We start from the raw sequence: 26798 nt of genomic DNA, 5'->3' as shown, positions 1-26798 counted from the left end.
GTAAATTATGTAGTTAAGACTTCTTTTAGAAAAAAAACCCCACCGATGACCTCTAAACTTGCTAAATATTGGCAAATCCTCCAAATGAGTGGATTTTGCATTTCCCTTGATTTAATGTTGTTGCGCTTTAATTGTACGTCATAAAACATCACGCTCTGATTGGTTAGTCATTTAGTTTACACGCCCTTTTTGGTGGAATCTAGATTCCCATTGGACCTCTTGAATGTCCGTCGCTCTTTTCATCCATCCAATGAAGTCGCGTTTTAACGAGCTGCGCCAACAATGCTACAAGCTGCTTGGTAGCCGTATTTAATAAAGTAGTTTTGTGTTTAGTTGGAGGAGGCTGAACCCAACGTTATCTGTTATATACTTCTGTTTAATTCAAGACAAAAAGTGAACTGGACGTCTGCTCGAGATGCCTTAATGGCCGCCTGGAAAGATACCGCTTAGATTTTAGTTTTCTACTGGCGTTTGTATGGTAGTCCCGTTTATTTTGTGTCCCCAGTGGAGCTAAAAGTGCTCGTTGACCTCGCTAAAACCAATACTAGTTCTTGCACGTGACATGCAGACCATATGGCCGTTGTGTTTTTTTAGTTTACATACAGTGTTGACCAGTTGGACAAGTCAGGTATTAGTCTGAGCCAGGAAGTAATTTGATTTTTATTTGTTTTGTTGTGGCTTTTCTTCATACATCCACGTGCAGTTTTGAAAAGTCAAGGGAAACGCAACCAGTTTATTTCATTTAACCCCAAAGCAACATGCCAATTAGGCGTTTTGGGGGTCACAGGTCTCTGCTTCCTTACTCTCAAGCTACAAAGTTGTCATATGGTTATACAAAAATGAATATTTCAAGAAGTGGCTACAGGGTTTTTTCTGCCAACTCCACCACTGCCTGCACCGAGCTGGCCAAGAAGATAACAGAGTGAGTAAACACTGAGTGTGATCTTAATATCATAAATATGTCTTGAAATAGTAGTTTTTATAGACAGCAATATAATTTCTTGTTATATTAATGTTGCCCGCCTCGTCCCGCACAGACCCGCTGGGAATCATTGCAGGAGTTGACCCGAGGCAAGTGGGTGTCGGATGTTGAGTGCTTTTAAATTAGGCTTTAAAAATAGAACACATAGCATAAATAGGTAATTACAGGGACATTAATCCCACGTAACCATGGTATGGGGATGATTGCACGACCCATATAGTGGTAACATTACAAAAAAGTTGTAACCAAAACATGAGTGAGTGCTGGTGCATTTGCTTGCTGCTTTTTGCATGTTTGGAGTTGATCAGAAAACCGAGAAGAGAATCTTTTAAACTCGCACATAACTAGTTTTAAAGGCGAAATTTAACTAAATAACAGAACTGGAAACCTTTTAGTTTGAGTTTGACTCCCCACGTTGTCTTGTACTTTATTTTATCCTTGTATGTAAAATGTGATCGAAAACATGACATTTAATCATCTTTATGTTAACTTATGGTTACATTGTTCTACCTAATATTTCTCCAGTTACTGTACAACCATGATCAGAAGAAAAAGTCTTTATTTATACACACTCCCCTATAAGTATTTAATTTTTGTAATGTAAATCTCATCAAAGATTGACACACTGTGCAAAACACATTACAGTAAAGATAAAAGATGTTTTAATAAGATTATGACCAATCTGTGTTTGACCTCTTGTGCTGATTACACCAAATAATGTCAGTGGCAATCCTCGTGATCAAAGGAGTATGCTCTCCAGGTGCATTTCTGTCATAGGAATAAGAAGAGACCAGATCCTCTTGCTGTGGTAGATGTATTTCATTCAGCCTAATCCACTGAGTATTGAAATGGGTCATGGTTCAATATATAAAAACCAATAAATCTTCTCCTACTGAAATCTGTGTGCAGCCATGTTTTTCCTGGCCCTGCTGACTTGTCAGACAGCCAAGCTGAAGCTGCAACTGCCTACATGGGGAGAAAAAGAGCTTAGTTTTCATCAGGTTTTATGGTTGGGGAACATTGCAGAACATTACCAGGGGGATTATGCTGCATTTTGCTGCTGACTAGGTTTTCCGTGTGGAGCAAAGGTTAAATAACAGCATGAGCACTTGGAAACGTTAATAAAACTGAATGTTGACTGTAATTTGGTTGCAATTACTGCTGTTTGTGAAAACCCACCAGATCTAATGTTGTATTTATTTTCTAACCATCTTAAATTTTCACTCGATGAAGTGACAAATGGTGAACCGGGGTGCATTTTAAGTGTTTTCTCTATAAAGTACATTCCATATGGTTAATGTATTTTTTTCTCTAGACATTGATGTTAAAATATATACAGCAATACACAATTATTTAAAAGATGACTCAGTTTTCACAATTGTTTCAGTTATGATAAAAAAAATTGACTCCCTTAACTGTCTTACCTTATTATGTATTTGTATAATTAATTATTAAAACACTTGCTTTTCCCACCATCAAAATGTTTTGAGTTGGTGCATCTGCATGAATGGCGATGAAGCTGCTGAACAGCAAAGTAAACACAGTATTTTGGTAAATGACCCAAGTTAAAAGTGCTGCCTATTAATGAAGCATATAAAGGTGTTTAACAGCCTGTGACTTTATTTCATCAGACGCTTGGGTGTGGAGTTGGGCAAGTCAACAGTTTATCAAGAGTCAAATTCAGGTAAGTTGAAGTAATACTCAAAGATATTCAGTTCTACGTTGAATGTAAAGTGTGAAATACCCACCTGGTTCCATTAATCTATGTCCTCTTCCACACACATTAACAACCTTCAGACAAAAGTCAAAGCTAGATCAGCTTTTCTCTTTTTTAAAAATAAAGCTTTGTTTACTCGCTCTGCCAAACACACCTATGTCAAGATGACAATACTCCCAGTTCTGGACTGCGGTGACATCCTCTACAGAATAGCATCGACACACCTCACAACAAACTAGATATTCTTGATCGTCCAGCTATTCGCTTTGCCACTAATGCACTCTTTCACACTCACGACTCTGATCTCTACAGATTGATGGGTTGGTCCTCCCTTCACACTCAACAGCTGGTTCTCACTTTGTCCATTAAACAGTCCTCATCCTGACACCACCATACCTGACATCTCTTCCTCACCTTGCTCGTAGTACATACTGCACCAGGTCAAGTCAGCATATCGAGTTCTTCCTTCCCAACACCTCTACTATTTCTGGCTGCAAATTATCATTTTTTACAGCCTCAAACAACTGAAACAATTTACAAAAAACACAACTTTGACATCTCAATACTTTCAAGTTCAAACGGGAACAGATGATTACTGGTTATTGCTCTTGTTATTCATCCCAGATCACACTTCCATACATACATTCGTGCGTAGATACATTTCTCTCTCTCTTTTTTTTTTAAGTAAACTCGTACATACACGTATGCACACATATAGACATTTCTTATTTCTTCTTTCCTGTTAATACTATCTTAATAGATTTTCCTCTTACTCTTGCCATTTTTATGTTAATTGATTTTTACCTGCTTGTTTTTAAGAAGATTGTGATTTTTGCATCTAATCACACTATTGATTTATTTATTTGTTTGTTTGTTTGTTTGTTTTTTTGTTTATGCAGAGACTCGAGTGGATTTGAAAGAATCAGTGCGTGGACAAGACATCTTTATCATTCAGACCATTCCCAGGTGAGTTAAGGTGATAAACCAAATGTCTTTGACACCCAGACAGTTCATTTGTGGTTCATCGCTTTGTCTTCATTCATTGTTTCTCAGAGATGTCAACACAGCCATCATGGAGCTGCTGGTGATGGCTTATGCACTGAAGACATCTTGTGCCAAGAACATCATCGGAGTCATCCCATACTTTCCCTACAGCAAGCAGTGCAAGATGAGGAAGAGAGGATCCATTGTGTGCAAGCTGCTAGCATCCATGTTGGCTAAGGCTGGTATGAAATGGTTTCCATTCATTATTACTGTTTGTGCCTCACAACTGGTCTGCACAGTGGTGGAATAAGGGACTAGAGTAAATACAACTGATACTTAAAACTCCACCTCAGAGGTCTGTGCCCTGCCGGGCGCTGTTTTCATTTAGTTAGATTAGATTCACAAAAGAGAATAAATTAATAAATAAAACCAATGTTTTGTTACATTGCAGTGCTTACGTTTTTCTTTGGTTTGAGATGTGAAATTAGATTTATAACTGAAAATTGATTAGAGCAGAGTCTGAAGTTTACAGTCAACAATGCCTTAGAGAAATATTCATGCTGCTTGAACTCACATTTTGTCACATTACAGACTAAACTTAATGTATTTTATTGGGATTTTATGTGACAGACCACAAATTGGTGCATGAAGAAGGAAAAGAAAATGATACATGGTTCTTCGAAAAGCTTTATAAAATCTGAAAAATGTAGTGTTAATTTGTGTTTACCCTCCCTGCGCTCTGATGCCCCTAAATAAAATCCACTGTAACCAGCTTCCTTCAGAAGTCACCTGGTTAGTAAATAGAGACCACTGGTGTGTAATTTATTCCCAGTATAAATTCAGCTCTCTGTGAAGGCTTCAGAAGTTTGTTGGAGAACATTAGTGAATAAACAGCATCATGAAGACCAAGGAAGACAGGTCGGGGATTAAGCTGTGGAAACGTTTAAAGCAGCGTTAAGTAAAAAAAAAAAAAAAAAATCCCTCACAGATCACAGTTCAATCCATCATCTGAAAATAGAAAGAGTGCAGCGCTACTGCAAACCTACCAAGACTTGGCCGTCTTCCTAAACTGACAGGCGGTGCAAGGAGAGCACTAATCAGAGAAGCAGCCAAGCGCTTCAAGGTAACTCGGGATGAGTGGCGGAGATCCACAGCTCAGGTAGGAGAATCACTTCAAAGGACAACCACTGTTAGCGCACTTCATAAATCTGGTCTTTATGGAAGAAGGGTGAGAAAAAAGATAAGTAGTCCACATGTTTCCAGTGTAGAAGACATGGCAAACGTGGAATGAGGAGCTCTGGTCGGATTGGGGTTAAAATAGATCTTTTCGGCTTGAATGTAAAGTGTTATCTATGGATAAAAGAAAAAAATAATAATAAAAAAAACTATGCATCACCCTGAACATCCCCACCAGAAAACATGGCAGTGGCAGTATCATGCTGTGGGGATGCTGTTCTTCATAGAGAGGGAAGCTGATCAGATTTAATGGGAAGATGGATGGAGCTAAACATGGCAGTCCTAGAAGAACAACTGTTGCAGAAGACTTGAGGCTGGGGCAGAGGTTCACCTCAGAGCAGGACAACGATCCTAAGCACACGTCCAGAGCCACGACGGAAGGGTTTAGATCAGGGGTGGCCAACATTGGTCCTCAAGAGCCACAATCCTGCAGGTTTTCCATGCATCCCTGCACCAACACATCTGACTCAAAGTAAATGGATCCAGCAGTCTATAAGGATCTGCACAATGACTCATTAGTTTAAGTCAGGTGTGTCGGTGCAGGGATGCATGGAAAACCTGCAGGATTGTGGCTCTCGAGGACTGACATTGGCCACCCCTGGTTTAGATCAAAGCATGTTCATGTGCTGGAATGACCCAGTTAAAGTCCAGACCAAAATCTAGCTGAGAATCTGTGGAAAGTCTTACAAATTGCTTTTCAAAGATGCTCTTCATCCAGCTTGACTGAGTTTGAGTTACTTTACAAAGTAGAAAGAGTAAAAATGTCGGACGCTGATAAAGACAAACCCAAAAGGACTTGGAGCTGTAATTATGGTTGTACAGTTTAAGTCATGCTTTTCACATTTATATTTTTAACAGATAAAAAAACAAAACAATTTTAATTATGCACTTCTTTGTGTTTGTCACATAAAATCAAACTAAATTAAATTAAAGTTTCTGGTTGTAATGTGACAATGTAGAAAAGGGAAAATAACCAAATTTGAAAGAAAAATAAAATTTTCTTTGTTCACTTTGTTCCAAAATCCCCTCAAGCTGCAAAGCGGTAACGACAGGTCGCAAGCTGAGTCACCGAAAACTTAAATTTAGACATGATTCATAAGTAGACTCAGAGTGAAGCATCGTTTGTCCTTTTTATAGTTAAAAGATTACTTATCCATATAGTGTTATGTGGTCAGGTGTAGATTTCTGCTCTTTCCCATGTCGATCTGTGCACAAGGTAAAACCAGTTTCACAAAGTTCATGGTTTTTCTGTTTTTTTTTTCCTTCTACTAAATTATGTCTGGGAGCTCTGTATGTCTGCTTTAAATAAAGCAGCAGTTTGATTAGACTCCGTCTCCTCCAGTGCATTGATCTCTGGTATCTGCAATGTCAGGTCTGACACATATCATCACTATGGACCTTCACCAGAAGGAAATCCAGGGCTTCTTCAGTTTCCCTGTTGACAACCTCAGAGCTTCTCCTTTCCTCATCCAGTACATCCAGGAGGAGGTGAGGCTGTGTTACGCTGCAGACACAACGGTGTCATCTTTCTTGGATAAACAGCCAGTATCCCGAAAAAGGATGATAATCTACTGTAAATATTTATATATAATCTTTTATATTCTTGCATTGATAAGAATATTTCTGTCCTCAGATCCCGGACTACAGGAATGCCATAATTGTTGCAAAGTCCCCTTCAGCCGCTAAAAGGTAACAACAGGTAGCAGCTGAAGTGCTGAAAACTTGAATTTAGTCATGATTAAGTAGACTTAAAATCAAGCATCTGTGTGTCCCTTTATAGAGGATTATGCATCCATGTAGATTAACATGGCCAGGACTCTTTACATCTAAATGGTGAAGAAAGAAAAAAGGAAATTGTTTCTACAGGCGAGTAAGATCAGAGAATTTTCTCGAATTGGTGATTTAATGATTTCCAAGGAAGCAGCTAGTGGTGCTCAGCAGTGTTTTATTTCATTAAATTAAAAGGAAAGCTTCATGGAGACAGTCAGATAAATAATTAGTCCTACATGCCAAAGACTAATGTGGGGCTTAGATCTCATTTAAGGTGTATTTTTAGGCCATATCCATGTAGAGGAAAGTATTGTGTGTTTTTTTTTTTTAAGGTTTTTGTACACAAGGAAGCTTTTCTAGAAAGGTGTGCTTACACACAGTTCCAGTGAAAACTTTGTAGCATCGATGCCAGGCCTGTAAGTGGTGCTGCCACAGAAATAGACCAAAAACGGAGAAGTGGGTGGACACATCAACATGTTGTGAGTTTTGGTCCTGAAAGCTGATTGTTAAGTCACCAGCCTTCATTATAAGCTACAGTTTCCCAAAGTAAGATGTTCGGATGTGAACACGAGTTTACATTAGTCAGAGTGGAGGCGGTACTTGGTCGGCTTCTTCGTTGTAGCTGGAAAGATGGACGTAAAACCGTGATTAGCTCCACTTCTGTTCCAGTCTTTTTAACTTCACTTTCTGAAGCCTATCATTTGGTGTTTATTGTTGTTTTTTTTAACTTTATTAGAACACAGTGTGGAACACATCACTTGTGTGAACACTGACAGCCAGTGTTGAGAAAGGGCTCGGGGGCATTTGCAGGTCATAAAAAAGATGCGTCTGGGTTGTTCACATGGAATGGAAAAGGGTGGTGTTTGCAGAGCTATTCACTTTGGGAACCGCTTTAGAAGAGCAGCGGTTTCGAACTCCCAAAACACCGTTTCTGTGTGGATGAAACATCCAAATGATATACAGCTGTAGTGGAATTACCTAAACTCTGCCCCTGTGGATAAGGCCTAGATCAGGGATCTCCAACTCCGGTCCTCGTGAGCTGCTGTCCTGCAGGTTTTAGATGTCTCCTACTACAACATACCTCTGCACAAGCCTGTTAATGACCCAGTGATTTGAGCCAGTTGTGTTGCATCAGAGTAGAATCCAAAACCTGCAGGACAATAGCTCACGAGGACCGGAGTTGGAGACACCTGGCCTAGATAGTGGTGTTGATGCATTGTTTTTTTTAATGTTTGACCTTAACTCTACTGAATAATGTACATGCACAATTGAAAACTTAAACAGTATTAAAAGAAAGAAACAATTAGGGATGTGCTGTGTCAGATAATCTTAATTTATGGGAAACTAAATGAAATATTCCTAAAACAATGATAGCAAAGTTATCCCTCTTCATAATTTCCTCAAGAATGTCAGTTTTCTTTGATTTGATGTTGAAACACATCAAAAACCTGCAGAAACGGTAGAATAGTAAAAGAAAAAAGAACTTCTTTAGTCTTTAAACACTTTTCTTCATTCTTTTTCTGTCATAGGGTTAAGAAAAGATATTTTCTTGTAAGTAAAGCAGTCTGTGTCTCGTTGAACTGCTTCTTTAGATTATTATGTGACTTTGTGTTTCTTTGCCTTTTCTTTTTGTTTGTGTTGTTCAGTTTTCTTGACTCCTGTGTGTCTGCGTTTTTGTCTCAGAGCTCAGTCCTATGCCGAGAGGCTGCGACTCGGACTGGCGGTGATGCACGGAGAGGCCCACCATTCAGAGTCGGACATGGCAGACGGCCGGCATTCTCCCCCGTTGTCCCGAGCCACTACAGGACACACCGGCCTGGAGCTGCCATGTAAGATAAACAGTGCAGCAGCATGCATCTTCAGTCTTCTGTACCCTTTTCCTCCTGGTGTTTCATCCTTTTCTGTAGCTTTTCATAGTCACATTTGTCATTGGGTTTACTTTAACAAAGTCAGATGTTTTTTAAGATTCAATTCAAAAGTTGTCACTGTTTTATCTTCTGGGATTTTAGCATTTAATGGGTTTTTAGATTAGAAAAATGACCTTGCTAACCCCTCCAGAGTACAGACATCTCAGCATGTTCCAGGTGAACACTACGTCAGGCGTTGTTGTAGCCAGCTGTGAAATACTGCAGACAGTGTCTGACATTAACCCCACCTCCCTGCCCTCTTCCTCCTCTAATCCAACACCATCCATTTTCATTCCGGCTAACATTCTCATTTTCCCGTTTCTCCCTGTCTTTTTTGTTTAGTGTGTTTTTTTTTTGTTTTTTTTTTTCCCCCCAGCAGGTGCTGAGCCTCATCCCAGCCTTTATAAATGCTGCATTGTTTACGTTCAACATTGGCTTTTTGTTCTGAAACCAGCTTCTCTGGATCTAAGCACCAGAGTCAAAGTTAACTAAAATGACATTTTTGGTCATCACAGCAGCTTGTTATGTTTAATGTGTGTTCTTTCTTTAAGTGTGTCTAATTATGCATTTTTATTTGTTTTGTACCATCCTGTCTTTTTTTCCACAGCAAGCAGCCGACATGTCCCATTTCCTGGGATAGAGCTCCCAAGTATGATTATAGTGCTTAAAAATCATTTCTACCCCCCGTTGATTTTTATTGAAAGTGCTTCACTGCATGGAGTGACAGTGAGTTACAGAGGGCTTCCACCTGACATCTGAACATGCATGCTTCCAGCCTTTACATTTTAAGATGCTAATGAGACTTAATTGGTGCAGCACGATATCCATCTGTCCACATCTCGGCTCACTGCAGCCAAGCAGCTTTCCTTTTTATTCTTGGAGTTCCTAGAGTTGGGTCTTAGCTGCTTGGAGACATGATGGACTTATTGATGTAAGATATTTCACACACTGACTCCATCTTACTGCTGTGCTTGTAAAGGAATTTAAAACCCTAGATACATTTTCCAACTGTTTTCATTGTCTTTGACATCTTTTTAAGAAGAGCTCTACTGATGGGCTTATATGAAATAAAAAAAAGCAACATGAAGTGTTATAGGGCACCTACACAGTGTGAAAAATCTAATAAGCTTTGGACACATGATATATGTGTAGAGTGTAACCCCTGGTAGAAATTATTAACGCTGAGGTTCTCTTTGAGGATGGTAATGCATCTCACCTCCTTAGCTGTGAGTACAACAGACATCACTGTCTTTTATGAACAACAGTGTGTGTTTATATTTGGTTTCTGGCAAGACAAAAAAGGGGGAAAGAGCTGTTTTGATATCAGAGCTGCACTACCCAATTATTGACTGATTCAGCATTCATAGATCTCGGTGTTTGAAAGTTCACAATGATTGTTGGAAGCCCTCAGTGTGATTTTCTCTCGGATTAAATGATTTTGGAACATGACATAAGGACTCAATGATATGAATGATATGACAGATCCTCTGGCTGCTAAATACTGAAGTTTAATAAATGCCAAATATGTATTCTTTCTGATTCTTCTCCTTCTACCTAAATACTCGGGAGGCATTCATGGCAACTTGCTAAGTATAAAGTAGGGAACTGTAGTTGATTGGTTGTCTAACGATCAAAATCACAACCTGATTATGTTTCTGTTGACGCTTTTATTGTTGCATTGTTTTGAGTTGGGGTCATACAGAATTTGATTTTATGTTTAAGAAAGTAACAGAAAAGAAAAAAAAACTTTTCTGGTTTTCCTCCCTAGAGACCTTGCAGAAGGTTCTCAGTGTGTTCAAGGCCCCAGTGTGAGGGGACCTTACAAGCCAGATATGTTGGTTTAAAGACCTGCATTAAGATTTTTTTTAATCCCTACAGATCCTTAGAACACTGTAGTGTTCTAAGGATCTTAGACTGAAATGAGCCATAACTGACATTTTTCTGTACCATGATTTGCAAGCTGTTAAAATACTGTTATCAGATTAAAGCAGTTGATCGTTGACTGTGATTGTCAGTAGACTCTCAGTTCTAAACTCATTTTTCTACCTATCTACCACTGGGATAAAGTAGTTATAATAAATCACACCATATAAACTCATTGTGGTTGGATTTAGTGGGAGCACAGACTCGTCCCAATGATTAAATGGGTATATTTAGCCAAACTCAGCAGCCTGCAGTGTCTTGCTGTTGTTGCACTGGTGCTGTGGTAGCTGGAAGCTGGTTGGGTTGGAGCATGTTTGCATGATGTTTGCAGGTTTTAATCAAATCCCTTCTCACCAAATCTCTCTTATAACCTTTCTTCCTTCTAATATTTTGCTCATGATTGAGTTTATGGAAAATTAATTTTCCTTTTTCTTTGTCTGGTAGTAATGATGGCGAAGGAGAAACCACCTATTACTGTTGTTGGAGACGTCGGAGGCCGAATCGCCATCATTGTTGTAAGAACCGCAGCTTCACCCAGTTTCATGTGAATGAGGATTTTAACCATTAAAGGCCCATTTATGCTCCCTTACGTACGTAAATAGGAAAGTCTGTTTCAAACATTATATGACGCTGTCCTCATAATTCCATGCGTCTTTTATGTTGCCATAGTTAAGTAAATTTACCGCTGGCGACGGTAATGCACCTGTACAAAGTTGTTTCCAACCACCCAACTCACCCTAAACACTTGCATAGCCTTTCTTCAAAACGCATGCAATTTCTACAGTTGTCCTCGTCTTCATTCTTTTTCTACTTTTTTTCCCTACTGTTCCTCTTCTTCTTCTCTTGTCTGTTTCTTTACAGCTATTCTACTCAGCAATGCCCCCACAATTTCTGGTGGTATTGCACCATCTTCTGCGTCAAGCGATGGATAGCTAAGCTCTGTGAAAACTGACCACATTATGGGCGTAACCAATGCAGGACAAGAACTAGGGTTGGGCGATATGTAAATTTTTTTCAATCGCCTATCGCCAGTCCAGCAAATGGCGATAGGCGATATATTCGCGGACGTGACGTCAGAACTTTTTTGCGCGCTGAACACCTGTTGAAGCAATTTAGAAGACAAAAATTCATTGGACTGAGTTTAAGACAGAAATCTTGTAAATGCAGTTGGCTACTAGGTTAAACGAAAAAAGAAGCCAGAATCTTTTTTGCACCACTGTGGTTATTTATTGTTTTAATGGAAGCGCACATGCTCCCAGCCCAAGGAGTTAATTTTATTTTCTATTGTTTTAGGTTAATCTATTGTTTCATTCACTTGGCCGAGTTTGAAAAATTGAATCACTGTAAAGACCCCATAAATAGGCTACAGTTATAGGTGAAAATAAAGAAGTTGGTCTTTGATTCCCACCATTGTGGTTATTGATTAAATAAACGTAATTAATTTCCGAGTAGCCTACTTCTGTCATTTTTTCTTTCTGTTAAGTTTGAGTAGCCTAAATTGGTGGAGGCAGGTCACAGGCGGGGTGGGAGGTTATGCACGGTCCTTTAGTGTGTGCGCGTGTGCACGAGACTTCTGAAAGAAGGCAGCACCAGGTATGGAGAGAGGCTGGATGATGGAAAAAAAAAAAAAAAAACTCCCGACACCTGCTGCACGAGCCACAGCGTGCGCCTGCGTTGTAGCTAACTAAACCTGTTGGCTCATGTACATACATACATATATATATCTCTCTTAATATCGCTCTTATATAAACGATCGTCGAATGGCTCAGCCTATCGTCGATGGTCGATACATTCGTTCAATCGCCCAACCCTAACAAGAACAATACTGTCCGTCAGGCTGCGTATCTGTCTACTGCTTGCATAAATGGGCCTAAAGACATTTCAGTTAACTAGTTGGGACCTTTTTTACTTGACATTAAATTATAACCTTAAATGCAAAATTATCAGGTCCTCCTGGTTAACTGGTAAATATCAAATCAGCCAATCACATGGCAGCAACTCAATTTAGTCATGTAGACATAATCAAGATGACCTGCTGAAGGTCAGCTGAGTGTCACAATGAGGAAGAAAGAGGGTTTAAGTGACTTTGAACGTGGCATGGCTGTTGGTCAGAGTATTTCAGAAACTGATTATTTACTGGAATTTTCACACACAACCATCTCTAGGGTTTACAGAGAATGATCTGAAACAGAGAAAATATCCAGTGAGCAGCAGTTATCTGGACTACAATGTCTTGTTGGTATCAGAGGTGAGAGAAGAATGAGAGGCAACAGGAAGTCAAATAAGCACTGATTCCAACCAGGCTATACAGAATATCATCTTTAAACACAACACATCCAGCCTTGAAGCAGATGGGCTACAGCAGCAGAAGACCATACCGGGTGCCTCCTGTCAGCTAAGAACAGGAAACTGAGGCTACAATTCACACAGACTCACCAACACTGGACAATAGAAGATGGAAAAATGTTGTCTGGTAGATGAGTCTCCATTTCAGATTCAGATGATAGGGTCAGAAGTTGGTGGAAACAGCATGAAAACATGGATCCATCCTGACTTGTATCAACAGTTTAGGCTGCTGGTGGTGTAATGGTGTGGGGAATATTTTCTCTGCATTTTTTTTGCACCTTGATAATAAGAGGGAAGAAGCAGAGTTTTTGGGAATGTAAGACCGAGATCCAGATGGACCATGTTTGAAAACATAAAAAGGTTTAGTTGTTGGGCATGGCGTGGGCATCACCAGGGTCAGAAAGGCAGAGGAGGGCAGCAGGTGGCGGATGCTGTCAACGCTGTGTCAGAAGGCAAGACACGCCAGAGGCATCGGATGGTGTGGTTGGATATGTCAGTTGGCAGGGCATCCGTCTTCCAAGTGGGAGACCAATGTCAAATCCCGTAGGGGTGAATGTTAACCCCTTCCACTTGGGGCCTTAGGCAAGACGCTACATCCCACAGTAAATCGCTTTGGAGAAAAGCGTCTTCTGAATGACAGTAATGATGCCAGTAATGTAGTCTTTTGTTTTAATGTATAAAATAAATATGTACAGATACATCTGAGATTGGTAGCAGTTTATTTAGTGTTAAATAATATTTATAGTTCCTGGGTGTTCCAGCTGGGTCGGTGGTGCTGCAGCTGTGATTGGAAAGGTTGAGACTCCTAGACTAGAGACCCCACGTAGCACCGCAGCAGCCGTGTCCTCAGAGGAAGTCTTGCAGGTGCAGAGGATACAATCACCACTATTAACAATATGACCAAGGAGTTGCGGGAAATAGAGGCAGTCTTGACAGAAATTGGGACAACAATTAAAAAGGATTGTATAAGAATAAATAAGGAAATCCACCTCCTGCGTGTTTCATAAGTGTTGCATCACTTCTAGACGCTCCAGTCTGCATCCCATTCTGCTGGGTCTTAGAATAAATGACCAAAGCTTACTTCTCGCATTTTCTTTTACTAACTGGTACATGTTGGCAGCAGACTGTCCACCTCATCATTTCCTTGACTTTATTATGTACCATTGGTGTCGCAGTTTCCCGTTTTCCCAGATTTTGTGCGTACGGCTGGGTCAGAGTTGCCGTGGAGGTAGTTTGGTTTTTATAAATCCCAAAAGTTGACAATAATTGGCGTACGCTGTTTTTTGTATCTATGCCAGCTTTATAAATGAGGCCCCTGGAGACTCGGGCTCTTAAAATCAGCAATCAATTTTTTAACCTTGGAGTGTTGATAGACTCAGATCTGACTTTGAACAGCTACATCAAAGCTGTCACTATGACAGGTTTTTACCAACTTAGAAACATCAACAGAGTTAAAAGTTTAGTCTCCCAGAAAGACCAGGAGAAACACTTCTACGCATTCATCTCCAGTAGATTGGATTACTGTAATGGTCTTTTATTAATTTAAATTTCCTAAAAAACACATCTGCAGCTCATAAAAAATGCTGCTGCTAGAGTTTTAACCATTCATTCATTCATTATCTTGACCGCTTATTCCATTACGGGTCGCGGGTGAGCTGCAGCCTATCCCAGCATTTTTTAACAGGGTCGGAGGAGGTAGGGGAGACGTGAGGGCACCGGGGCGGAGAGGGGGACCCCGGAGGGACCCCGTCCGCCGCAGGAGCCTCGGGGGCGGCCCTGGAGCTCTTGGGAGAGCCGGGGCCGTCCCCTCGGCGGGTCTGTCGGGGGAGAGGCCCTGCGCGGGGCGCTCGACCGTTAATAGTTAATAACCAGGACTAAGAAATCTGAACACATCACACCAGTTTTAAAATCTTTACACTGGCTTCCAATCAATCACAGAATAGATTTTAAAATCTTTCTGATTGTTTACAAATCCCAAATTGGTTTAGGTCCAGAATACACCTGTGATATGTTCAGAGAATATAAACCTAGCAGAGCTCTTAGATCCAAAGACTCTGGTCAACTAGTCCAAACCAGAGTCCAGACTAAACATGGAGAGGCAGCATTTAGCTGTTATGCTGCAAACAAGTGGAACAAACTGCCAGTGGAGATTAAACTTTCACCAAATGTATACAATTTTAAATCCAAGTTAAAAACATTTCTCATGCGCCTATGCATGAAATCTGCATGGTAACTTTTAACTTATCTTGCTTTTAATCATTTTAATGTAATTTATCATTTTATTGTAATTCTTGCTATTTGTTGCTGTCTTTTACTATTTATTAATATCTGTAATGCTCTTGTTTTATGTAAAGCACTTTGAATTGTTTAGTACATAAAATGTGTTATACAAATAAACTTGCCTTATACATGCTGATTCACAATTAAATTATAATATTTCTCCTTTACAAAAATCACAGCAAAGCCACGTATTACTGATGACGCTTAACTTCTAAAGATGTATGTTTGTCTTGCCACAATCAAGTCAGACATATTTAAGGAAAACTATTTTATTTTAGTAATTACATAATTACATTCACATATTCTTGTGACTTAATTTAATTAAAAAATTTTTTTGTAATTTATAGTCTTTTTTTTTTTTTTTTTTTTTTTACAAGCCATGAACAAAAATAAATAAATAACCATTAATGTCTATTACTGGTTTCCCTTCTTGCTCCCCAACCTTGTGGTCTGTTGATCAGGATGACATCATAGATGATGTGGAGGACTTTGTCGCTGCAGCAGAAATCCTGAAGGAGAGGGGTGCCTACAAGATCTACATCATGGCCACACACGGCTTGCTGTCTGCAGAGGCACCAAGACTTATAGAGGAGTCTGCTATCGATGAGGTAAAATATTCACGTTTTATTGGCAAACGTTTGTCTTCAGTCTTCTGTTACTAAAGTTGAAGTTTGGTGGTAAAGTTTAAAGTTAAAAAAAAAGAAACATGACCTTTTACTGCATGGCTTAAATAAAAAATGTGACACCTTATCTTGATTATATATCGTTATTTCATTATTTTTATTATTAGTATCAATACTGTCTGTAATGAGAGGAAGTCGTATTACTGAGAGCATGATTATCTGACATCTTTTAAAAGGTGTAGAAAATTGAGTAAACACCGTGCACGTTTTCTTTAACCATATTTAGCCATGTTGTCATGTTTAGATGTGTTCACAGACATGGAGAAAGAAGATAGAAACTGATTTTTGCTGCTTTTGTTGTCCTGTGCCTGTAGGTGGTGGTTACAAACACCGTTCCTCATGAGGTTCAGAAGCTTCAGTGTCCGAAAATCAAAACTGTGGACGTCAGTATGATCCTGGCCGAGGCGATCCGGCGCATCCACAACGGAGAGTCCATGGCCTATCTGTTCCGCAACATCGCTGTGGATGATTGAACAACACATGCACAGTTTAGATCACAAGCACATACAAAGTAAACCTTTCCAGACAGACAGCAGACAGAGAATCTAGTCTCTGCTTTAAGCTGCTCTTCCTGTTTTTTTCTTTTTATTTAGCTACTAAACCTGTTGACTGTATTTGACATATGTGACATATAAAACATGTCTGTTACACAGAAGTCTGTACATAGAGTCATCCTCTGATAAAAGATGGAGAGAAAACTTTGAAGGGCAAAAATGATTTCTCATGTCATGTGCACCCTCTAAATAAAGCTATAGTTCTTGAAAGAGGAGGAAATGAAGTTTTGTTTTTTCTATACATGAAAGTATCACAGCTGTCTTATCTTATCAAGTATAATTATAGGCTTTGCAGCTGAAGTGTGAGGAGATTTCAGGAACTAGGAAAAACTGCAGCACAGCGGCTTCACACCTGAACACAAACTTTCAGTTGCGCTTTCAGTCATCACTCAGGCTGCCTACTTTTTGAAGCATGGATAACTATTTAATATGTTACAGCATCCAGCTGCAGATAGATGGATATACTCATTGTGTTATTAGACTTTGAGCTTGTGCCAAAGATGTGTGGACAAGTTTGTTCTTTTATTTTGTTTTATGGTTGCAGTATATTTAGTGCAGGCCTTGTCAGAAAGGGAAATACAGAGAAAGAATGATTTGGTGTTATGTGTGCAGATGGCTAGATTAGTCATTTTAACCCTTCTGCATGTTGAAACTTAGAAAAAAGACTGCAAACTTTTTATTTGCCACCAAAAGTAAATGAAATATTTAAGATGAATAAACCAGGAACCAGCTGTTATAAGATTTTAATTTTTAGTTAAGTTCAAACTAATTAAATTCATAATTTCAGTAGAATAGGTAGTAGTAGTAATAGTAGTAGTAGTAGTAGTACAGTGACACATGGCTCATAATGGCGCAGGGTAAACATCTGGATATGACAACTTCTATTTTAAGCTCCGCACAATGACAGAGGCTGAAAAGAAGCTATTAAACCTGTTTTGTAGTTTTGTTAACAGATCTAAATATACTTTGTTCCATATTCAGACACTTCATTTAATCATTGTTGTTTCTGTCCAGGTTCCTAAACTTGTTCTAAACGCCTCAGAGTCGATTTAAACCTGCTGAGGAGCTTTGACCAAGTCCAGGGGCCGAGACCTTAGAGAAAAGCTGTTAGTTTAGTATGAAAGGCCACCTTCACTGCAGCTTAAATCTCCATCTAGCACCAGCCAGCCCTCAAAGAAAAGGTTTTTCTGAAAGATTTCATATTGAAAATCCTCAAGTATTTCCAATGTTTTAAAGTAAGCATGTAATAAGATGACAAATCCACACACCTGCGAGACTGAGAAGCTGCCAGGCCTCCTTTTTCTTCACCAGTGAGCAGAACTCAGTACGGAAGAATGTTTAAATGTGAACTGAAAGAGGAACTACCCTCAAACGTTTACCCGGCCACTTCCTCAAATTAAAACAGGAAACTTGTTCTAATCTGATGGACGGGAGTGTTGGTGGGGTGGAGTGGGGGAGTTTGTTTGGACCTGAGCACAACTATCTGCTGCCTTCCAGGTTACGTTCAGAGGAACCCTGCACATCTGTTTGAGGAACTGAATACTGACTTTTCTTTTGTCATCCGGCTCAACTGGAGTACAGCTTGTGGTGTTCAAGAACGGTTTGGTGTGTAAATAAAGTTGTGTGCAGATGTGCGAAGGGTTAGGCCTCAAAAACAGTTACAATCATGTTTGATTTCTGCTCAGAGGAATAGAAAAGTCTCATGCAAGAATATTTTCTTAGATATCTTAGATGTGCACAACAGAACTCAACGTCAACACACCCAGCTTAAACTGGCAGGTCATTGTGCAGAGCAGGGCTGGAGCTGCATCCTCTACACCAGTGGTTCTCAAACTGGGGGCCAGGACCCCCATGGGGGCTGCCAGATAAATGTAGAAAAACTATATAGCCTATATTTATCAAGTAAATTTGGGAGTTTTTTTTTTATCAGGGCTGTCAAAATGAACCCATTAATGAAGAGATACATCTTTGAAATGAACAAAGTTAGTACACGCCATATTATTTGACATTATTACCATGAGAGAAGCTTAATTTGGGCAGGTAGGTGCCTTGTCACACCAAAAACCACTTTTTCCCTTCTTGTTTATGAAGATTCTGACAGTTTTCCAGCTTTACGTTTAGAGAATGGCTGCAAGGTGACTCATTTGATACATCCCACGATTAGTCACTAAGTTGTTGCGTGGGGGTGGGGAAGACCAACGTATGTTATCTTTTGGGTCGTTGTTCTAGAAGTTTGAGAATCACTGCTCTAGACAACACAGTGAAACAACAGGGTGTGTTCAGTGTGAGCTTCGTCTGGTCCAATGAAAAGTACCGGAGATCATTCCTGCCAGCAGCCATCGCTCTCCAGAACGAGACAATGTCACCTTCCAATTTATTATTAATGTTTGTAGTAAAAAATAAAATAGAAAACAAACTCTACTACAACATTGTAAGTTCCTTTTGGGATAAATAAAGTAATTTTCATTTAAGTTTTTATTTTATTTCATCCTGGACCTGGACAAGTCACCAGTCTATCCCAGTGCTTTAAATCACAGTGACTCAAACGGGGGTACAGATACCTGTTGGAGTTTGTGGAGACAGTAGAAAAACAGCAAAAATAGAATATTCAGTATTCTGTTAAACTGACCGGAGCGAATCCAGGTGGACTACATACCAGGATGTTTGACACATTCTGGCGCAGACATCAGCTGTCAATCACTGTTCAGTAAAAAAACTGGAAACATGGTTTAACTATAGCAGTGATGCTGAAACACAGTCATGAAGCAACAAACAAAGCCAGTAAAAATCTGTCAGCGTTCAGGTGAATATGTTTTACTGGGATTTACATCCACAAACTACAGCTCAGTGTGGAAATCCTCAACTTGTTCCTTTTTTTATGTTTCATACGTTGAAGACAGTATTTATGAATACATCCTATTCTGGGAAACATTTAGAGAGGAAAACCGCAGTCAAAAAGTTTTTCTTTTCAGTTACGAATTATTTTAATAAATTGGGAACTGCTTTGTTTGCTTCTCTTTCCAACAAGAAAAAAAGCTCTGCATTGGTTAGCGGGTAGGCTACATGGTTAAAAAAAAAAATTATTCAAAATTATTATCATTAATGATTATATTTATTATTACAAAAGAAATATTCCACAGGGTTGAAACGCTGCTTTAAAAGGATGTAATGTGTATTTTTCACCACTAGATGGCGACAAAGATCCTGAAATAATTTAAAGCTTCTTTATTTTATAAAATGAAATTAATCTAATCATAATACAGACGAGGATGGACTAATGTTAACGAGCACTTTCATGTATTATATTTTATGGCTGCCTCAATTAAAGAAGCTCTAGTTGTACTAAACAAATGAAGACTGCCTGAAATAGTCATTAATCAGAAGATATTTCTTATTGCTGTCACAGCGTCATATATTTACTTATTCTGCTGTTTAGGTCCTGGTTTTACTCTAACTATGTAAAATAGTATTTTTTTGGCTGCAAGATTTCTACTGACTTTCGGCACCAGTGAGAAAGGCAGCTCTCATATGTCAAAATTCATTATTTCATTTTATGTTGTTTTATTATTACTATGAATAGAAATGATAATAGTATACGTGACTGCAGATAGTTAGACCCCATCTATGTTCGTTTGCTTACAGGATAATCCATTGCTGCACTTACATGAATTAATGATCAAGCTATTATTTTCATTATTTACCTGGTATATACCTGTCACATGTCATAATCTGCTTTACATAATTATTTATCACTTCTTGGTATTTTCTATTTACATTAAAAACTTCATACAATTTTTGTCCTGTTTCCTTTTATTTAACATTTACATCAAGATTGCATGGCCAGAACAGTGGAGAAGTGGGTACAGTATTAAAAAAAGTATTGTATAGGTGATATTTATATATAAAAAGACAACAAAAAAGGTTTTAAATTCCAAAAAGAAAAATTCATTTACAGTTTAATATTATTTTACTACTTGAATAGACATAAATGCCATGTCATGCTCAATAGAAAATAAAAAATACATTTAAATTAAAAATTGTAAACATATGATGTGCTACATGTTTTTATTAAATTAATAAATGAGAAATACAAGTTTTACAGAACACGACACAGAGACTGTTTTCACTTTGTCTGTTACAAAATGTTGTTTTTTTTTTTCTTTTATTCAAAAGCAATAAATTGATCTAAACATCAGCAGCATATCACCAAGAAAAGCAGCAACAACAACACGTTAAGTTGAACAGCTGAGTAGTAATAACATGGCCAGGGTTAGGTTTCATCCTCATCCTCTCAGATGTGAACTGTTTGTCTTTGTTGGTCCAGGGTCGGTCAGGCATTTCTGTAACTGATAATGAATGAAATCCAGTCTCTTTTCTTTTTTTCCTCACTCTCTCTGTCCAGCAGAACTGAGTTACACAACATTTCCTCTACATCCTCATCCAGCTTCCAACCTCTGCCTCTCATTACGACAGAATACAGCTGTTGGTTTTGTTCATGGGTGGCCGGAAGTCGGTGTCTTTCGGAAAGGTCTCCCTGCGCCTGCGGAGCGCCGGGCTCAGGCGGCTGGGAAGGTTCACCTGCTGCAGAAGCTCCTTGAACACCTCCATCACGTTGGCGTTCTCCTTCGCAGAAGCTTCCAGGTAACTGTTGTTCCAGTCCATCTCCACGGTCGCCAGCACATCCTCAGACGACACCTGACGCTCCTCCTCTCGGTCCACCTTGTTCCCCACCACCACGATCGGCGTGTACTTGTCCTCCTTGATCTCCAGGATCTCGTCTCGGAGGCTCTTGACAGCGTCCAGCGACTCGGGGTCGTCCACGGCGTACACCAGAGCGAAGGCGTCGCTGTTCTGGATGGAGAGCTTGCGCATGGCAGGGAAGGAGTAGCTGCCACTGGTGTCCAAAATCTCCACCGTGACTTTGACTCCACCAATGTCATACTCCTTGCTGTGCAGCTCCTCCACGGTGCGTCTGTGTTTTGGCTCAAACGAGTCTTGGAGGAAGCGTCTGATCAGGGCGGTCTTGCCTACCCCTGCTGCTCCCAGAAATACAACACGCACCTGCGTCTTCTCCTTCACCTCAAGAGACATAGTTGCGTCTTTTTTAGCCAGACTGAGTTGAAATGCCCTCAAAACGATTCAGTTCAGTAGTGCAATCAGTTCCTCACAGCAGTTACAAAAACTACAAATGTCAACACCTTTTACTGGCTTTTTAAATAATTTTCCACAAAAATATCCCCACGAGAGTCTTCTTCTTGACTTCTTTTGTTTTCTCACCTGTTGGTTATTTTAGCTGATAATGGCTCCCTGTTCAGCTGCTAAAAGTTGCTTATTAAATGCCTGTCATCTCACACATCTGTGTTTTATACCTGTTTTTGTGTGTATGAGAGAGAAAGAGAGAGAGATCCTCGTGGCTGCTGAAGCTGCGACCAATCAGGACAGAGCAGCCTGTTGAAGTATAACATGCAGGCAGCCAATGATGGCAGATCATTATTGGCTGAGAGAGGAGGTGATCTTGGAAGAAAGACAAAACAGGACAGAAAGTACTGCCTGAACAGAGTTCTGATTGTAATGACAGGTAGTCCGACAGTACAGAAGAAACGTGTCATTTTTCTGCCTCTTTTAACAGTACAAGAAAACAAATAAATGAATGAATGCAAAAATCAGAAGCATCCGGATCAACATCTGACTGATTAATACAGGTTGTTTAAGATCATTTTCTGCAGTTTGTAGTAAATAATCTCACGGTGTAAGCAATGCTTAATAACAATATAAAAAAATTGAATGTGGTGGGATGAATAGAGGAGCTTTTGGTTTTTCTGTTCTTGGATTATTCTAAAGGTCATTTTCCAGATTGGGAAAATGCATCATACACAACGTCCAACCATCTGCACACAGCATCATACAAGAATGATTTCTGTCAGATGACACAGAATATATTAAAGATGAAAAATATTAAACAAAAGTATTAAAAAAATTGATAAAGATCTATTTTGAATAAAAAGTTACATTTTTTAGCAAAAAATGAAACTAGTTTTATTTGATAAATTTTATTTGTCATATTGCTTAAAATAAGCAAACATGACATTTTCCACAAGGTTCTATAAATACTTTCCCAAAAGTTAATAGTGTTTGTACACTTACAGAATTGACATCTCGGTATAAGAATAATTTTAAAAATATAAGTAATGTCTGTATGTTACTATAAATAAATAAATAAAATAATTGGTACACTAAAACATTTCTTACCAAATTAAATCTTTAAAAGGTTAAACATTTTGCACAAAAGGCCATTAAAACAAACAAATGCACAAACAAACAAACAAAAACATAAAAATAACAATAAAAAGCATCCAGACCCCCGATAAGTTAGAACCAAATAATTTGGATTAATGGGTTAACAGAAAATATTGATCACATTCTTAATATTTTACTGTCAGTTTCTTGGTATTAAAGAGTTGATTTTCCCTCCACTGAGTCTCTTCCTACTGTTCCAGTCTTATATTACATCACATAACAGACCATTCTATAAATATTTCTTCATGAAAGGTGGACTAAATAATAGCAAACCCTCAAGCCTGAATCTTTTGGGAAATATGTGGTTGGAGATAAAGTTCCCCATTAAATAGGATTTTTAAAGAATTGCTTAATCCCATTAATTCTGAAGGTGTTGTTTAGTTCTCTGTGCCTCCACATGTTCCTTATAATTCATTTTTCTTATCCAGTTATTTTTGTTTTTGGGTAAATGCTGTGCTACATACAATAAAAATATTTTTTTCTGTAAATCATCATTATTGTGAAAGGACAAACACAAATTTGGTTTTCATCTTCAAAAGTAAAAAACAAAACTAAACATAAAAAAAAAAACGAGAGTAAAATGTTTGCAATTTTATTTTTCTTTTGACAATAATGACAATAATTAAATTTTTTAAACAAATGGTTAAGACAGCAGCTAAAAATATATTTGTCTATCTGCACATTTCATGTAGAGGATCACTCGAAATGTTTCACATAAAACACTGAAAAACAATCACAGCAAGGTGAAAAAATATATTCAAAAAGAAAAAGAAAACTACCTTAGATAAAAGCGGTTTTGGATCAAATTTCAGATTTGTTCCAGCTATCAGAAGCATTAAACTAAACACTGATTCTCCTTATTTAGGTTTAACTCTCAAGATAAAAAGCAAACGTGACCCAGATTGTTTTGGAAGTGTGTGTGGCTCATATGGCATCAGCAAATCAGATATATACATACATCTTGGATCAGAACCATTCAGAGCGTTGTACACCAGCAGCAATGTTTTGAAATCAGTTCTTTGGCACCAAGGAGACCTGTGTAGAGATCTGAGAACCGAAGCGATACGTCCCCTTTCTCTGGTCTTTGTGAGGACACAGCAGCATTCTGGAGTAGCTGCAGTATTCTTCGTGATTTCATAGAAACCTGTAAGAACTCCGTTACAGTAAGACTTCTGAAAAGAAATGCATTACCAGGTTTTTTCCCAATCATGATGAACTGTCAGTCCTTGGACATGAATCTTTAGATGCTCGCCTTTGTTTTCAAACACGATGATTTCAGTTTTTTCTTTATTTATCTGAAGAAGATTCTAATACAGCCATGTATTGATTTGACTGAGGCGTGCATTAAAGATTCGTATGGGACCAGCGTCCTCCAGTGAGGCAGTAATATAAAGCCAAATGTCATCAGCATTATTACAATAAGGTTTAGTTTGAAACAATAATCTGAATTACCTTTGTTATTATATACCCATGCAAAGTAATAGAGAATGCCCAGACAGGCTTATTTCCACAATTATTATTATTATTTTTTAATAAATTTCATTCTAGCCACTGAAAGATTTGCCCCACCGTTTGGTAAAAATGGCCTTTTATTTAGTCAGTTAAAGCGTTAAGTCAAGCAGGATGTGCATTCAGTATATCCAGACACATAATACTTACCCACTCAAGTCCATCACCCGTCACAGTCATGCGCTTAATTATTCTTAACTTTAAGCGTCAGTGCATTGCACCCTCTGAATACTGTAATTATCAGTGGCAAGGAAACTAGCTGTAGAAACTATGTTTGTGGTGCCTGTAGTATTTAAATCTGTAGTAAAGTTCATTTGAGCACAAAGGAGTGAAGATTGATGCACTGTTGGAGCCAGTCTCAGTTTGCTGCTGCAGACTATTTTCTACACTATCACGGTAAGCTAAACATACCAAAACCAAAAGGAAAAGCAAACCTTAAGTGCCTTGGTAAGCTGGTTCCACCAGGACAGTTTTAATGAGTCATTTGTTCTGATACTGCAATATCTCAAGAGGGATGGAAAACTAGTCTTAAGATTATGTTGATACTGCAGCTCTTTCATTCCCCGTAGAGGGATGATAATAGTTTATAGGAAAAGAGGTATATAATTATACAATAAGCAGGTAGGTCTTCATTTACATGCAAAACCATAATTAAAGATTCAGTTTATTATATATGGGCTTCAAGGGCTGACTCAGCAATGCTTTCATAGTTGACTCAAAAGCTGTGTCGTGGTCAGCCGCTGGCTGTTCTCTCCACATTTATTCATCACATAAGCAGGTACAAGGTCTGAAGTTGATTTCAAGTGTGATATTTGCATCTGAAAACTGCTCACAAATGAGCTCTCAGTGCAAATGAAACAGACCATCATCAGGCTCCAGAATCAAAACAAAACCCACCTGAGACACAGCTGGAGTATTAGCAGTGGCCAAATCAAAAGCTGTAAGCAGGTTTCCTGATTGCAGGACACTCGATGTAAACAAAAACAATTTCACAACATCTTGCCTAGAAAAGAATCAAATCAGCGTCCACACTCCCAAGTTATCTTTTTTTTTCTTTATTTCTTTTGCTGCAGCAATGCTTGCTTTAACCCTTTACCTGTTTCATATTTGATACATATAGTTTCTGAGACCTATTGCAGCACTTTATGGTAAATCTTTGCTTTAAACCCTGTTGTAAAAAATCTGATACTGATTTGCTACCTGGTGGACACCTCTTGCACTATTCTAACACATCATGTAATACCAAACTACAGAAAAGATATGGTTCAACTGCCGTTTCAATAAAAAACTGAATGAAAATCTATTTGTCCGTCTAGCTTGGTAGAAAATAGTTACATGGTCGAGCTTCAGCTTCTAAGCAATAAATGGACATTCACAGGTTAGGGGTCTTTAAAGTCACATGGCGTCACTAACTCATCCATTTGCTGCTTAAGTCATTGTCATCTTCGAATTGTTTACCTAGTGACCAAAACTGTTTTGGTCATCAGGTTCAATGTGTAAGTAATTGTAAAACCTCCTAGAGGAGAGTCAAAGCTGCACTGTGGGCACTGGGAAGGTGACACCCGAAACAGCTCCTCTGTTCAGCGATGGTTTTTCCAGTTCACAGTTTTTCTATTGCCAAGACACATTTCTCGAAATCTTCTCTCCTTTTCTCCAAACTGAACACAAAACCCAATTTTCAAGCAACATTCACAAAACCTCAGACTCTTCTCCCAAAACCAAACTTACCTCAAAACAGTTTAACATGCCCAAAACTGAACTTTGTTGTGGAATCGTGCCCCGAGTGACAAAGTGAAAAATACAACTGAGCAGTCACTAAACAGAACACACTCAGGACAAGAAGCTGTAGAAATAAATGTTTATTGTTCACTGTAGGCTAAATGCATGTTGCAAAACAAATAACCTGTGCATTAAGCATTTGTATACAGTACGCCTATGTAAAAATAAAGTACAAACATATACAAATGAGAAGTGCATTACTCAGCCACAGCATCATTTCTCCATACTGGGTCAGGCCACAGGACTTCATCCACATCACAGGCCACATTTTGTCTGGCCAGGCAACAGGGGGTAAAAACTCCTGGCATGCCGTATCCAGGCTTGACATGCCTCCACACCTATGTCACCACAGGCTAGTTCCATGGCTTGCAGGAGATTTACCCTGGGGTAAGGTTGGCGTTCATATACCTTCCATTGCCATGAGAAGAATTCTTCAATGGGGTTCAGGAATGGGGTTTACGGGGAAGGCAAAGACTGATAAAACCTTGGTTGATATTGAACCACTCTAACCTGGAGGGTTCTGTGAAAACTCACTTTGTCCCAAACAACAATATAGGTGGAATGTTCATCCTGCTGCCCTAACATAGCATCTAGCATGTGATTGAGGAAAATGAGGAGCAAGTGAATGTTGTAGGGCCCCAGGTTGGCATGATGGTGGACAACCTCATGATTGCTGATGGGAACACACAATCTGACAATTCCACCATGCTGCCCAGAGACACCAACAATGGCCTGTTGGCCAATCCAACTATAGTTATAAGGTCTTTCCATTGCAACCAGTTGAAAATCTCTGTAAAAATAGATATACTTTTGTAAGTGATACAGAAAAGG

At 38.9% G+C, this 26798-nt stretch overlaps 2 protein-coding genes and 1 long non-coding RNA gene across 4 annotated transcripts; 1 reads left to right on the top strand and 2 right to left on the bottom strand.

Annotated features, from left to right (window-relative positions):
- Window positions 1–255: 255 nt before the first annotated feature.
- Window positions 256–16592, top strand: LOC121637784 (phosphoribosyl pyrophosphate synthase-associated protein 1-like). 2 transcript variants are annotated; one of them, XM_041982061.1, is made up of 11 exons: window positions 256–922; window positions 2614–2666; window positions 3599–3665; window positions 3753–3925; window positions 6292–6407; window positions 6553–6608; window positions 8373–8518; window positions 9204–9245; window positions 10964–11034; window positions 15607–15753; window positions 16143–16592. In XM_041982061.1, exons 1-11 carry the CDS (start codon window positions 759–761, stop codon window positions 16299–16301), a joined length of 1194 nt encoding a protein of 397 aa, XP_041837995.1. In that variant the 5' UTR covers window positions 256–758; the 3' UTR covers window positions 16302–16592. The 2 variants fall into 2 exon arrangements, with proteins under 2 accessions (XP_041837995.1, XP_041837996.1); XM_041982062.1 differs by lacking the exon at window positions 9204–9245 and having other exon boundaries at window positions 257–922.
- LOC121637799 lies at window positions 15327–18990 on the bottom strand. The gene is made up of 2 exons (XR_006009949.1): window positions 17651–18990; window positions 15327–16287 (listed from the first exon to the last, which is right to left on the bottom strand). It is a non-coding gene; the product is annotated as an uncharacterized LOC121637799 (long non-coding RNA).
- Window positions 18991–20177: 1187 nt separating this feature from the next.
- On the bottom strand, window positions 20178–21728 carry LOC121637791 (GTP-binding protein Rhes-like). The gene has a single exon (XM_041982071.1). It carries the CDS (start codon window positions 21471–21473, stop codon window positions 20847–20849), a length of 627 nt encoding a protein of 208 aa, XP_041838005.1. The 5' UTR covers window positions 21474–21728; the 3' UTR covers window positions 20178–20846.
- Between the last annotated feature and the right edge of the window lie 5070 nt (window positions 21729–26798).

Source organism: Melanotaenia boesemani, chromosome 4 (assembly GCF_017639745.1).
Source record: "Melanotaenia boesemani isolate fMelBoe1 chromosome 4, fMelBoe1.pri, whole genome shotgun sequence".
In the NCBI taxonomy this organism is placed as follows: Eukaryota; Metazoa; Chordata; class Actinopteri; order Atheriniformes; family Melanotaeniidae; genus Melanotaenia; species Melanotaenia boesemani.
Note: the sequence above shows the minus strand (reverse complement) of the source record. Positions and strands in the feature narration are given on the sequence as shown.

Bases quoted from the DNA above. Each gene is read 5' to 3' on its own strand.
- LOC121637784 (XM_041982061.1), top strand. From the start codon at position 759: ATGCCAATTAGGCGTTTTGGGGGTCACAGGTCTCTGCTTCCTTACTCT. The intron at 3,666-3,752 runs GTGAGTTAAGGT...ATTGTTTCTCAG, and splicing joins ATCATTCAGACCATTCCCAG to AGATGTCAACACAGCCATCA. The intron at 8,519-9,203 runs GTAAGATAAACA...TTTTTTCCACAG, and splicing joins CACCGGCCTGGAGCTGCCAT to CAAGCAGCCGACATGTCCCA.
- LOC121637791 (XM_041982071.1), bottom strand. From the start codon at position 21,473: ATGTCTCTTGAGGTGAAGGAGAAGACGCAGGTGCGTGTTGTATTTCTG.